The 14,931-nt window shown below is 43.8% G+C and overlaps 1 protein-coding gene across 1 annotated transcript in view; it reads left to right on the forward strand.

Moving 5' to 3' along the window:
* The window catches only part of lztfl1 (leucine zipper transcription factor-like 1), a 59,442-nt gene that overhangs the window by 39,404 nt on the left and 5,107 nt on the right, over window positions 1-14,931 (forward strand). The window contains exons 6-8 of the mRNA XM_070880399.1: window positions 1,390-1,455; window positions 1,589-1,666; window positions 5,383-5,559. Of these exons, the coding sequence (XP_070736500.1) occupies window positions 1,390-1,455; window positions 1,589-1,666; window positions 5,383-5,559 (321 nt within the window). The remainder of the gene's footprint in view (window positions 1-1,389; window positions 1,456-1,588; window positions 1,667-5,382; window positions 5,560-14,931) is intronic.

Here is a 14,931-nt window from a genome sequence, read left to right on the forward strand (position 1 = left end):
AGCTCCCTAGCTCAGACTTCTAGCCGTTTGCCAGTGCAGGCCTGCGCTCTGGCCACACTATTCACGTACCTCTGATCACTCATCTGCTCCTGCTCTAACCTGCTTCCCAAGCCCAATGCTGCTCCCCTCCCGCTTGGCCCTCATGCACATTTGTATCCCAGTACTAAGCTTGAAAACTGACAATTTGTTTTTAAAGTGCTTAAAGTTCTATATTCCAGTGAGCAGTTTGAAAATAAATATTCTGGCTCACAACTGGCTGTACACTCAGAAGACGCCGAGGGAGGGTGGGGGAGCGGGGAGAGGAGAAACTGACGGCAGGAGCGGGGATGGAGAAGGATTACGGAAGGTGAAGCCGAGGGGGATCGGGGGAGTGAAGCTGATTGGGGGAATGGGGGAAAGGAGAAGCCAGCGGGGCAGGGTTGGGGGAGGGGGGTGTCAAGATGCTGAGGGTGGGGAGAAACCGAAGGGGCTTCGTGATGATGACATATAGGCAAGAGAAACCATTTCCTCTGACTTAACTGGAGGTAAATTTCAGTGGAGCTTTTCCATTCGTCTGTTGTAACTTTGGTGGAAGAGCTTTAAAAATGGCGTAATTGTTGCTTGTACTGCTTGTCCAGGGTTTCCACATCCTTCTGTCAAAGTTACAGCAGATGAGTGAGAGCCCCAATGGAAATTTGCTCCTATTGTGTGCAATGCCATGAGAGATCCACTAATATTATGTGTGTTCGTCATTCATATGGTAGTAACAAAGCAAATCAATTGACCATCGAAGTTGGATATCCGGGCAATACTTCCGATGTAACAGCGTGGATATCTTGTAGGCTGCCTGCGAATTCCCCCTGAGGGCAGTGCTCGATGATGTGCTCCAGGGTCTGATTAGGAGCTCCACAGTTGCATGATGGGAATGCTTTAATCTTCCACCTATGGAGAAGGTGGCAGCATCTACCATGACCGGTTCTGAGGCGGTTAATGGTTGCCCACTGTTTGCGAGGAAGGTTTGACCCTTCAGGTTGTACTGTGGGGTCCTCTATAAGGAATCAATTCCGTATGTCACAGTTCTTCCAAGCATTTCGCCATCGGTCATCAAGGCTGAGGGGAGATCGCTGAAGGGATTCGGCAACGGTCCAAAATGGCCGCCTAGATTTGAGAGGGGTTGGTGGTAGTTATTAAACTGAGTCAGAAACAAACCAGTGGCTGGTAATACTTGAGAAATCAAATTCAGTCAGGTGATTGTTAGAATTTGAAGCCTTTCAGTGGAATCTACCATTCAGTGAATCAGTGCTTTTAAGTTTATTTCAGCCAGTGAGATTGAAGTCTGTAGATTTAATGTGTGACGCCTTTGTTATGTAGATGTGTTAGATTTACTAATATTTCATTTAACTTGTACAGGAAATTACAAAACTCCAAGATGAGAATGACAAACTAAAGGCTAGATTCAAAACTTTAGAAACACAGGTAAAGTAACCATCCCATTATCATTGACAAACTAGAGAAATTGAACAATTCCTGATTTTTTTTTTTTTGTTCTAATTTCAAATCATATGTTTCTTGATATGTGAATGACAATTTTTAATCACTGGGATTTCAGGCTACAAGTGCACTGGATGAAAAGTTCAAAATAGAACGAGTTCTTAAGGACTTGCACAAAGTTCAAGGGGACCAAAAGGTAAGGCAAATTTAGAAGTCCATAAATGGCTGACTGGTTTACATAATTTTCTATCAGTATTCTATGCCACACAAGCGACTGGAAGTATGTAATTAGTATTTTCATTGATACAGTGACAAATCTTTGCATGCTGAAGGTTTAATGGGTAGATGGATTAAATATATTTGATATTCAATTAAGTGCAGTCATCATTTGCAGATGGGAGAGGAGGGAGGTTCTTAATCTATCCTCAATTTAGGAGTTCAGTCTGGCAATATTACTGTTCATGATGTTTGGGAGACTGACTTATAAGCTGTGGACTTCAATGTGTACTTTGGTATAGCTGTAAAAATAAGGATTTGAATTTTAAAGGGATTCCTTTTCAAGGAACAGAAGTAGGCCATCCAGCCTCTTGAGGCCTGTTCTGCTATTCAGTTAGATAATGGCTGATCTATACCTCAGTTCTATTTACCCGCCTTTGCTCCATACCCCTTGATAACCTTACTTAATAAAAATCTATCGATCACAGTCTTGAAAATTTCAATTGACCCAACATCCACAGCAATTTAGGAGAGAAAGTTCCCGATTTCCACTGTGGAAAAAGTGCTTTCTGATTTCATTCCTAAATGACCTAGCTCTGATTTTAAGATTATGCCCCGTGTTCTGAATTCACTTACCAGAGAAAATTGTTTATCTGTAACTACCCTATCAAATCCCTTTATCATTTTAAATACCTTGATTGAATCACCCCTCAACCTTCCTATTGTTTATATTTACAATTTGAAAACACATTACTTTATAAATTGCTGTATTTTGAGGTAATTTCTACAAATGGTTATGACAGAAAGACCGCCCATTTATAGCGGATGTTGGCTATAGGCCCCACGCCCTCAAGAGATGCAAAAATTGTTGACTGAGGTTTTCTGGCTGAAAATAAAATGGTACACTTTATTGCAGCATTCATTTGTTTATTTACCATTGCAGAAAGTCAGACACAGAGCAGAACTTGTATATTTATTTATGAAGTAGTAATATGCATTTCCATAAGGAAAACAGTAAGAACTAATCACAGTTGATGTACTCTTTTGTAACCAGCGGGGTCTGCCATGTACTGTGCACCACCAACTCATCATGAGCATCACCAGGGAGATCTGCAGTTATATAATAAAAGTCTTGCATGTAGAAACAGTTCCTTTAAGTGTCTGTTACTTCCAGCAACATTTACTATCGTTATCGTTTAGTGTTTATGTACTGTTAGATTTCAAAGTTTTGTGAAAGATAATGTAACCTTTTTTTGATACCACTCCTGTGAAACGTCATGAGAATGTTTTATTACGTCAAAGGCACTATATAAATACAAGTTGTTGTTGTTGTTATGAAGCACCATCATTATTGCAGGATGCGTTGTGCCAAGCTGAAAACAGTACTTGTTTGTTCCAGCACCAGGGCAATGGTATTTTTGTTTTTCTCGCTACTAGCAGTGATTCTTGGGGCGGAGGGTGACGGTGGAATGATTGGGCAATATTTTCCCTTTATTTATTCGTTAGAATAGAGATTATTACAGGGTGATTTGCTAAAGGTATTTAAAGTTATTAAGGGGTGGGACAGAGTGGATGGAAACAGACCGTTTCCACTGATAAAGGAGTCTAGTATGCGGGAACCAACGTTCCCTTTAAGCCGCGTGTGACAAAAACAAATTAGAGGGAGCAGTGGAGGGGATATAAGGACAAGATTAAACGTAAGAGATTTAGAACCAAGAGAAGAGCAGACTTTATTACTCCGAGGTTGTGAAGCTGTGGAATGCACTAGTGGAGCTAGTGATTGAAGCAGAGACCATGGGGTAGATTTTCACTCGAGCTGACTTCAGGTGACCATCAGAGCACACTAGCCGGCCGCCAATAGTCCCTGTGGGAGGAGAACCAGCACCCCGGGGCAACCTGCGACTCTAGGCCCTGGCAGTATCAGGCGGAGTGGCCAGCCTCCAGGCTGTTAGAAGGTAGGTCTGTGGGTGGGTGAAGGCCAGCCTCAGGAGGGGAAAAAGACCTGGACCCACATGCTGTTTTTGCCTCCTCTTCCAAGCCCTATAAAAACTAAATGAAAACTTCCTTGCTTGGCTCCTCTTCAGCTGGACCACCTGTGCGGATCGTGTGTTGCGCTCGGCCGTCTCCTAAAATGGCCATTGAGGTCCTTTTTACACATTGGGATCCCGATTTAAAGGGCATATAGTTGAATCGGGCGGACGATCTTTCCGTCCAGCAGTCTGAAATTGGTGTCGAGCAGATTGGGAGCGGGAAAATGGCAGTAAGCTTTTCCCCACCATTGCAGGTGTCCACCCAGCGCGTCGGTGAAAATCTACCCCCCATTTCAATATTTAAGAATCAGTTAGATAGATGCTTGAAGGGATGTGTGAACAGGGCAGGCACATAGGATTTGGATTATTGTTCCTGTGGAGGATAAACAACAACATTGAATGAGCCTGGTTGGGTCAAACGACCTGTTTCCATGTTGTGATTTCTATGTAATAGAAAATTACTAGACCCTTCCATTCCTGTCATATTGAATCCTAAAATGAATTATTTTACCAAAAAGTAAAACTGTTGTTGAATTAGTTGTTTGGATGGGCACCATATTGTTAATTATCGTTCTTGCACGGAGCTGCTCTGTTGTGCGGCCATCCCTTTTTACTTGATTTCAAACTATTAATAATCAACATTCAGGTAAATTTTACGGCTGCATCTATGTTTGCCTATATTACAACTTCCAAAGTAAGCCATTGGTTGTAAAGTGTTTTGGGACGTTTCAGGGATGTGAAATGTGCTATATAAATGCAAGTTCTCTCATGCAATCAGAAAACCAACCTTCCACCAGGACATGAGGTATGTTCTCAGAAGGCCTTGCCAATTTTCTGTCAAATGATTTCACATTCTAAGCAGCAGAGGTGAAATTATGCTTCCAGCTAGATTTAGACTGCTTGGTATAGATGAGAATGCTTTAAGTGTGGCTTTTCCACTGTTCCGCTCAGAGTATAGGCATTCCACAGACTGCGTATCTTTTGTCCTATTAGACTATCAGACAGTGTACCCCTGGTCTGAAGTAACATGTTCCAACACCCCATCCCTATAATAGGAATGCACCTACTTTTTCCCACTTAATATATATATTTTTTTTAAATACTCCATTTTTCAGCAGCAGGTAGTAACAACTTGCCCAACAACCACGACGACATCAGTAACCTATTACAGGATAGATTAAGTGGATGCATACTTTGTATGTGGAAGAGCAGCAATGGCACCCAACCCCCAGTATTAGAATTAGGCAGTTTGTTGTAGAGTAAATTAGCCCTAATTTCTTTGCTCTTATTGAAGAAATGGTTCTGCTGTCTCAGTCCAAAACTCAGCACATGGTGCTGAAGATGGTGTTTTATTTTAACTTTTGAAGTATGTGTTTTTAACCATCTGTTACCAAACAAAGATGTGTTTTGCAAATGTGCTGTTTTTGTCTGTGTTGCATGCTGGTACAGAGTCAAATTTTAATTAAAATCTACTTGTCCCCTTTGCCTGCCTGAATGGTATTTTGGTATGTATTATTTACCAATCTACAGACCACAGCGAATTGCATATTTACATCTGTGTGTGAAAGCACAAAATGTGTATAATACCTAACTGAATTTAATTTTCTAATTGTTTTTCTTGTATATCAGTACAAAAAGTTACAAGGATTTTCAATCTTTTTAATAGTTCACGCTAAAAACACAGGAAGTTGCTGATCTTGAAGAGACATTGACAGCATTGAAAGCTGATTTTGAGAAGACTCTGACCGTGAGCACTGAAAACCAGAAGAGTCTACAGGACAATCTCATTTCCACTAAACATGATCTGCTCAAAGTACAGGAATATCTATCATTGGCTGAAAAGGTTTGTATTGGGAACCTCATCATTAAAATATAAATAGATAAATGCCCCTCAACTGTTGAAAGTAGCAGTAAAACTGAAGCTTGCTCCAGGCAGGATGAGTTTTATACGAAAACAGCACACTCATTGGGCCCCAACCCCTTTTTCTGGCGCCCTCACCCGAGGTGCGCCGCTTTTGTCCGCCTCCAAGCGCGCCGAAAATCTTCCTCCCGATTCTGGTCGCTCCCCAGCCTCTCCTGGTGGCGTAGCGTGGCCCAGTGGATTGGGGGCGGAGCCAGGTCCCGGCGCCGAAAACAGTGCCGGGACCTCTGCACATGCACTAGAGTCTGCGCGCATGTGCAGTAGCTCCTGGCAGGCCGAATCTGTGAGTGCGTGCTGCAGGCTGTGCGGGAGGGGCCTGAAGCCCGCCGTCCCTAGCCCTGGCCGAATGGGCTCCCTCATTGGCGGCCTGCTGCGTTCCCTAAGGTAGGACTTCTATTTTTTATTTGTTATTTACTGATGATTGATTGTTTATTACTTTGGTTTTAGTGTTTTAGGTGCAGGGTTCCTTCTATTTTTTTTATTTGTTAATTAATTGCTTATTACTTGTTGTGCCTTGTGCAAATGTACTGCTTTGTTTAGTGCTTGGCGCTTTAAATGTATTTATGCTTCTTTAATATTGTTGTGAAGGTGTTTAGTGCTTTGCAAGGTCCCCGCCCCCCCCCCCCCCCCCCCCCAATCTCTGGCTGCCTGCGTTGATTACTTCAGTCAACGCAAGGTTTTTCTGAACGTATAAGAGTGCCCACTTATGCTGGCCTAAGTTAGTTTGGAGTAACTTTTAGCTGGCTAAACTTGCTTAAATGGCGTAACTGGCTGGTCACGTCCCCTTTTGAAAAAAAAACTTTAAAAAAACCTAACTAACTCACTTACACTGGCGCAAATTAAATGGCCAGAATTGCACCTAAAAAGATACTCCAGAAAAATCAAGTTGCTCCAAAAAAAATACCGAGCAACTCCTGGGGAAATTTGGGCCCATTGTTCTTAATGGGAGGAAATAAAAATACTCTGCCAATTTGGATAAGCAAAATACCCACTATCTAGTATTGTATTTTCACAGAACCGTCGTACTGCTTGTGCAGGGTAATATATTACTGTTATGCTACGCTATTTTAATCCTTCAATGTTGGAAAAGTGTTGTAGAAGTGTTGAACTTGGCTTCTGCTGAATGAAATAATAATTGAGCTATTATAGATACCAGAGGAAATCAATTCTGAAAAAGGAATAAAACCTACTTGTATTGCCAAACGGGAAATATTTAGTTCAAAAACAGAAAATGTTGGAAACAGTCAGCAGGTTAGTCAGTATCTGTGGAGATAACAGATAAGTTAATGTTTATGTTTCAAGTGTCATAATTGGAAGATATTAGAGGTGAGCAGTACTTACAAAGGACAAAGCAAAAGGAAGGAGGAAAAATACAAACACACCCCTGAGAAAAGAAATCGAATGTCTGGGAAGCAGCGTTAAGTGAGACATTGTACACCTTTCTTGGGCGTTAGCATGGGAAAATCCTGAACTAAAGAACCGGGCCGGGAGCGCTCCGAGAAACACCTGGGGAGAAGAAAAAACCTGGAAAAAACCCACAAAAACATTCCCAATACATAGCCCACACCACCACAATATAAATCGCAAAAACAATTAAAAGAAAAAACAATCATACTTACCTTAGGACAGCATTACATACCTCTGCAGTCGGTCTAGGTTCCCCTCTCGATTTCCCAGGCGGTCCCAGCAGGGGACGCTGCGGGGCGTACGGATCGGGCGGGAGTCAAAAAGCGTGTCGGTGTCACAACAGGGCCATTGCACACCGGCACAGCTCCTCCGGGCAGTGCTGCTCCGCACTGCCGCAAAACCCAGCCCCAAAAAACGCCCCAGCGGGGCTCTGGAGGCTGATCGTCTGCCCAGAAGACCGCATCTGGATTATACTACTTCCCATTTGCTTCCTGTAAGGACGCCAAGTCCATGATCTTGAAAATATTTTGTTAATGTTTTAATGAACAGCTGAGTGAGTATTCAAATGATGTTAATTAGGAGCAGCTGAAAATGTAACAAACTTGGCAGCATATTTCCCTTAGTATTCTTCATCCTCCTCATCTAAGAATATGGAGGATGAATCAATGTGAATGGCTTGTGAAGGAGAAAAATTAGCTTGATTATATAAACTTGTAGTTGAGGTAATATTCATTCTCCAGTATTTGAACCTCTTTAGTGCCTATGGGCTCAATTTTCCCCAAAGCTTTTTTTTTTGTGTACTTGAAGAGATATGCCGATTTTTTGGGGGCCCAAGTACAGCAAAAAAAAATGTTCCACGTTTTCCCGTTGGATTTCTTTATTTTGGCGTGACCTGTCCTTTAGTTTTGGGGGTGTAGTCTTGATCTGCGTTAAAAAGATTGGGCTGCCATGGTAAACAGGGACACAATGCAAGCTGAGGCTGCAAAGTGAAACATACAGCCAGCTCGCAACACATTAAAACACATTGCATCAATTTAAAAAGGCATTGAAATATACATTGCATCAACTTACCTCTAATGCCCCCAGCTGAAGGGCCGCCCGAATCCGGTCCCCGGTCTCTCTCTCTATCTCTTTATCTCACTATCTCTATCTCTATCTCTATCTCTATCTCTATCTCTCTAACTCTATCTCTATGTTTCTATCTCTATCTTTATCTCTATATCTAGCTCCATCTATCGCTCTCTCTCTTTTTATCTCTCTCTCTCTCTTTATCTCTCTCTCTTTATGGCCAGAATTGGCACGGGTGGCAGGTTACGCCCCCTTTGGCTGAAAGAAAAACGTACCTAAAAAATTGTAACTACCTGAGTTACACTGGTGCAGATTGATTGGGGAAACTCTAGTTTTTTAACTTAGGCCAAAAAAAGCAGCCTGCTCAAAAAAATGGCGCGAATCACTGGGAAATTAAGCCCTACCTAACTAGAAATAGAGCAGGTAAGTACATAGTTCTGCTTTTGCAAAAAATAATCTAGTTTGAGACTCTGAGTAATATTTACCTTGGTACAAACAAAAAGACTGAAAATACTGTAACTCTGAAACACAAACAGGAAATGCTGGAACTTCACACAGCAGACTAGTGAGCAGCTATAAAGAGAGGAGATAGGATAATGGTTCAGATAATAACCTGAGGAGGTTTAGAGCTGAAACATGAATCTGTCTTTTGTCTTTATAGATGCTGACTGGTCTTCAATGTATTTGCAGCGTACTTACTTATCATCTGCCATGGTAGGGCTCTCATTTATTTGGCAGGCTCATCAAAAGTGTGACACAAAATGCTCGCCACTACCTCAACTCCCTCAGTAATATCCATTTTAACACAAGTAGCCACTGCTAAAGGTTCACCGAAGGAGAAGGCAAAGCAGAGAAGAGACCTGTATCTCATTACTTTCTATAAATACTGCCGCAAAGCAACTAACTTCATTCTTACCAGTGGTACACAAACTCCTCCTCAAATTATGTGTCAGCTGTGGCTCAGTGGGTAGCCTCTGAGTCAGAAAGTTGTGGGTTCAAGTCCCACTCCAGGGACTTGAGCACAAAAAATGTAGGCTGACACTCCAGTGCAGTGCTGAGGGAGTGCTGCACTGTTGGAGGTGCCGTCTTTCAGATGAGACATTAAACCAAGTCTTCTCTCTCAAGTGGATGTAAAAGATCCCATGGCACTATTTCGAAGAAGAAGCAGGGGAGATATTTCTGGTGTCCAGGCCAATATTTATCCTCAGTCAACATCACAAAAACACAGATTATCTGGTCATTGTCACATTGCTGTTTGTGGGAGCTTGCTGTGCGCAAATTGGCTGCCGCGTTTCCCACATTACACCAGTGACTACACTCCATAAAGGTACTTAAGTGGCTGTAAAGCGCTTTGAGACGTTCGGTGGTCGTGAAAGGTGCTATATAAATCCAAGACTTTTTTTTTTTCTTTTTAAATTTCTTGAAGCGACTCCAGTTAAAAATTCCCAGAAGACCCAGTCCAAAGGTATAACATACATATTCACCCGATTTCATTTTATGGTATTGCTCATGGGTTTTCCAGACCAGCATGTAGGCCTGGAGTTTACTCCGCATTTACAGCCAGAGGGATGGCACAAAAAATGGTGTAGTTTAAAAGATCAAGGAGTTTGTGAGTTACGTGCAAAAACACAATACGGCAAAGTGTCTTTGATCTTTCACGTCTGTCCAACAAACCCGGTATCTGATTGCATCTCTGCCTACTAAACTGGCCAGTCCCCCAGCTTTTAAATGCATGTATTCCCCAATTGTGTTTATTCGGTGGTCTTAACATTGCATCTAGATTTTCAGATGCACAGACCCTCACTTGAAGCCAGTGCAACTCAACCGACCAGGAGAGAATTGAGCCACCATCATTTGTTGCTGCTGGAGGAAGCCCTGATACAAGCTATTCTTGAAAACATTAAAAAAGGTGGCTAATTTTTTGGCTGTACCCCCTTTTTTTTATATTGGAGGAGGGAGAGAACCAGAGACAGGAGGCCTAAAGAGTGAAGAGGAGACTGCACTCCATTCGCAGCTACCCGGCTGGGAGAGTATACAGGCCTCGACTGACATTCCTGGAGATGTTGAAGGAGCTGACTGGGATGCCATCGGTCAACGGTGTGACTTGTTCCGAGATGACTTGAAGCCTCAGTCCACGTGCTGATGAGCCCTACAGTGGAAATGAAGGTTACCACTGCCCTCAACTTTTAGGAGTCTAGCTCCTTCCAGCATCCATGGGGGACCTGTGCCAGATCAGTCAAGGGGCAGTGAAGGACAGCATTCAACAGATGACTGTTCTGTAGGGCTAGAGTTTCATCAGATTTGCAAATGGCTGTGTTGGAACAAAGGCAGAAGGCACTAGGTGTCTATAGAATTGCTGGCCTCCCCATCACGTTCTAAGCGATTGACACATCGCACGAGGCACTGAAGTTTCCCCTTCAGAATCCATAAAGCTACATGAGGAGAAAGGGCTTCTACTCCCTCAAAGTCTGCGATGCTCGGTTGCACATCCTTACATGTTAACATGTAACTTGTAGGTGCCTATCTCCATCTGGTAACAAAGCTTACCCTTGCTTATGAGGCTTTCCCCCTGCTGCCATGGCTGATGACATCCATTCATGTCTCACAGTAGAGGAGAGGTACAACCAAGCACATGCATCTACTAGGCTGGTCATTGGGAAGCTGAAGAGCCGCTTCAGGTACTTGAACTGGGTCTGGGGGTGTAGCACGGATTGTCACCATGTGCTACTTCGCCATGACTGAAGGTCTGGACCATGAGAGGAGCTGGCGGATAGAAGATGCTGCATTGTGAGAGCCGGAGCAAAGGGACGAGGTTCGTCCGCAGGCAGGATACGTTCAAGAGGACAGATCTGTACGAGCTTGTGGTCCAGACTTTCACTGAATGTGCCTTCCACCGCAGAGGTCAGAACCAGAAAACTCGGACACTGATCTCTTCGAATTCAAATGAAGTTTTTATACAAAAATGTGAATGTGCAAATTCTTAATTAAGCCTCTTAGAAATTTCCAAAAAAGTCTTTCTGTATTACACCACAAGATTATTTAAATAATAAAAGTGCTTATATATAAAATTCTGTTTAGAAATTTGAAAAAGTTTGTAAAAATGTAACACTAAAAAACTTGATCAAACATTCAAACAGCTGTAAACCTGAGTTCAAACAATAAACATTTTGATTGTTTTGTGCAAAGTTTTGATAATTTTCAAAACCTTAAATAAATATTTAACATTTTTGAACATGCATCATTTTAAATATTAGAAAAAGTAATGAAACATTAGATAACTTCCAGCTTGACAGCTTCCCCCCCCCCCACCTCTTTGATGAGAAAGAGGGAGGTAATACAGATGAGCTTAAAATTTCCCCTGCCCCCTTAAGGCACCTGTCTTAGCGCCTGTGCCCAGACGAGCTCTTCAGCCTGCTACCTCCCTGCACTGTTTACCAGTTACTGTGGATGGGTCAGAAACTTGGGGCGTGGTGGTGAGCCATGGGCCTGTGGTTCATCAATCCTTATCGCCAGTTGCTCCAGCAACAGAGATGCAGCAGTCTGCATCACAGGAATAAGACTCTGAGCTTTCTTATGTTGCCCTTGCGAATGCTGAGATACCCCACGGGGGTATGGGATGAGATGTCTGTGCCACTGTCCTGTACTGGAGCATTGAGAGATATCAAGCCGAAGGTACTCGCCTAGTTGTGGACTCTTTCCCCACCTCACCCTCTACTGCTGCCACATTGTGGCCTTCTGATCAGGTGGGATGAGAGAGCAGTGGTTTGGGACCGTCCCCCCAATTCTTTGCTCTCTTGCGGGCATTGTGTGCATTCTTGTGGTCAAAAATGGTAAAGATTAGGCTTGTGCAAGTGTATTGGGCAATTGAAGGTGGTACTGGACTGCACCTTTTTGGGGGTGGGGGTTCTCCAAAGGTCACTAATCAGCTTGTTCTGCATTGGTACGTGGCCACATTAGGTATAGAAAGTTAGGGGCTAGAAATTCATTAGTATTCCGCCCATTTACCGCCAAGATAATGCTGAGAAGAACTTTACCGTCTAAAACAGTATAAAAATGGAAACTACAGCTCATGTACAGCCGCCGTTAAATTCAGCAGGCAATTACCGCCGGTGGTAAGCGAAACCGCCCACCCATTAAAAAAAATTAATATATGACGTCATTGCTCGTGCACTGGCCAAAATGATGTTAAAAGTAAATTACCGCCCGCCTAAAAAAACACCCAGAAAAAGCTGCACTCATCTGACCGTAACCCAGCGGTATGTACGCCATGTTTTAAATCGGATGAACTTAATGAAAAGGCTGCTTCAAGTCGATGGCAGCATTAAAATAATCCGTGAGTGGATTCGAAGGGTGTTTGAAAATCTTGAACATTATCTGTGCACATTGTGGTCAATTTAGGGTACATTTGTGGTTGTTTAAGGACAATTGAAGAATTTTGAAGACAGTTTAGGACACTTAAAGGAATGGGGCCTGTAATTTCTCAGCCAATAGTGCTGACTACTCACATGCTGCAGAATAGAGATGGAAGAAAGTTCATTGAAGAGCATTATGTGCCCAATCAAAGAGCTGGCAGACTGCTGAGGAGGAGGAGGAGGACTTACCCCCAACACATTTACAGGGAGCAGCGGTCATACCTGCACCTATCCGATACAACGTTAGAAGGCTGCGCTTCCGAAAAGTGGTCATCAGTGAGATAGGCCAGCTGCTTAAGGCAGACCTGCAACCTACCAGCACCATCAGGACCGCACTGCCCGTTGAGGTTAAGGTGACTGCGGCACTTTCGTTCTATGCATTGGGCTCCTTTCAGCATCAGCTGGCAACACTTGCTGCATCTCTCAGCATGCCACACATCGCTGCATTCACCAGGTGACTGAAGCGCTTTACGCACGCAGGATGGACTTTCTAAACTTCCCAATGACCAGGGAGGCACAGAGTGAGAAGGCTTTGGGTTTTTCAAGAATAACAAACTTCACCAAGGTCCAGGGTGCAATAGACTAAACACATCGCCATACGAGCACCTTTAAAGGAGGCAGAGGTGTACTGGAACGGAAAGAGATTCCACTCCCTGAACGTGCAGCTTGTTGTCGACCATAAGCAAATAATCATGGCAGTAAATGCCAATTTTCCAGGGAGCATTCATGATGTGCACATCTTGCGTGAGAGCGCTGTCTCCGACCTCTAAGAGTCAGGCGATGCTGGGTGATAAAGGATATGGCCTCGCCACCTGGCTCTTGACTCCCCTCCGTAAGCCGCAGACAGATGCCGAGCATTGCTACAATCAAAGCAATATAGCCACACGCAATATCGTCAAACAGACAATTGGAGTGCTGAAGCAGCGCTTCCGATGCCTTTGGAGGCAGCCTGCAATACCACCCTGAGCAGGTCGCTGAGTTCACTGTGGTGTGTTGCATGCTGCACAATGTAGCTATCAAGAGGGTATAGGAATTGCCTGATGGGACTGCCGGTCCACCTCCGGAGAGAGGGGGGGCGGAAGAGGAGGAGGAGGATGAGGACGTCGAGAAGAACGAGCAGTCTGGCGATGAACCCATGCCCCCCCCTCCCCCACAACACAGGAGAAGCCCCTTGGTAGTTACGCAACTGCAAAACTGTTGGGTCAGCAGCTCATAAATGAACCTTTGCTTGAACGGTAACAGTTACGTTTCACCCTTGATGGCCATTGTCTGCAATCCTTGTATTGATAACCTTCAGTTTGTAAAAGTGAGTGAGACACGGCACAAGAATTGTTAAGTGGAATATTTTTTATAATTTAAGAAAATTGCAAAACCTTTTTTTTGAAATAAATAATTAAATAATTCTTGATAAAGGAAGAAAAGCAACATAATTTTTTAAAAAACAACCAATTAACAGTAACAAATATTGAAAACATGAAACATTAAAAACTAGAAACACCCACAATCCCCTCCCCTCACCAACAGTCAACAATTTTAGAATAATAATTAAAATAACAATAACACCCACAACCCCCACCCCCCAGGAAACCCGGCAAAAATTCTACCTGCGGCCACCATTCCCTCCGCCTTTTACCCCCCCCCCCCCCGACCTTTACACACCCTTTCTCTTCCCACTGTCCCTATCTGCATTTACACCAAGACATTGTGCAGCAGGGCACCTCGAGCGCTACTGCTGTGGGGTTGGTGTGGGGCGGTGACAGTGGCAGCGTCATTTGTAGGGATTCTGGAGAAGAATCGGTTTCCGAAGACCTGCCTTCAGAGTTAGGAGCAATTGTTTCCTCCTGACTCTCGGGTGCTGCCGGCATAGGTGGTATGACACCTTGGGGTGCAGTGCCAGATACCGATTCCATCGTTTGCCGCATGGCACAACGGAATCGGCAGTTCACTGCATCACTGTAATCAGTTGCGCAGAACAGCCATTGTTAGGGACGCCAGCCTTGCAAAACTAGCAGTTTTGGAAATGGTGGTATTCCGGCAGTTCTTAAAAGTCAAACATTGACTACCGCCGGAACAACTGTCCAGATATGGGTGGTAGTGATAGAAGTGCAAATTCTAGCCCATGGCCTTGTGGGTTTCTTACCTTCCCTGCTCTAGGCAGGTCATTAAACTTCTTTCGTCAGTGCTCTGTCATCCTGGGCATGATTGCAGTGCTTCTGCCACCTCAGCCCATGGCCTCTCCTGACCGCACGCGAGGACTATGATGTTGGGGAGCTGATTAGCTGCTTGCTCCTTCCTTCTACCTCATCTAAGAGGGCCTGAAGGTCAGCGAAGTTGAAGACACTCTTCCTGGCAGCCTTCTCTTGTGATTCAGTGGCAGTCATCTGTGAGAAGGGAAAAGTTTTGAGAC

This window comes from Pristiophorus japonicus, chromosome 5, assembly GCF_044704955.1.
Source record: "Pristiophorus japonicus isolate sPriJap1 chromosome 5, sPriJap1.hap1, whole genome shotgun sequence".
In the NCBI taxonomy this organism is placed as follows: Eukaryota; Metazoa; Chordata; class Chondrichthyes; family Pristiophoridae; genus Pristiophorus; species Pristiophorus japonicus.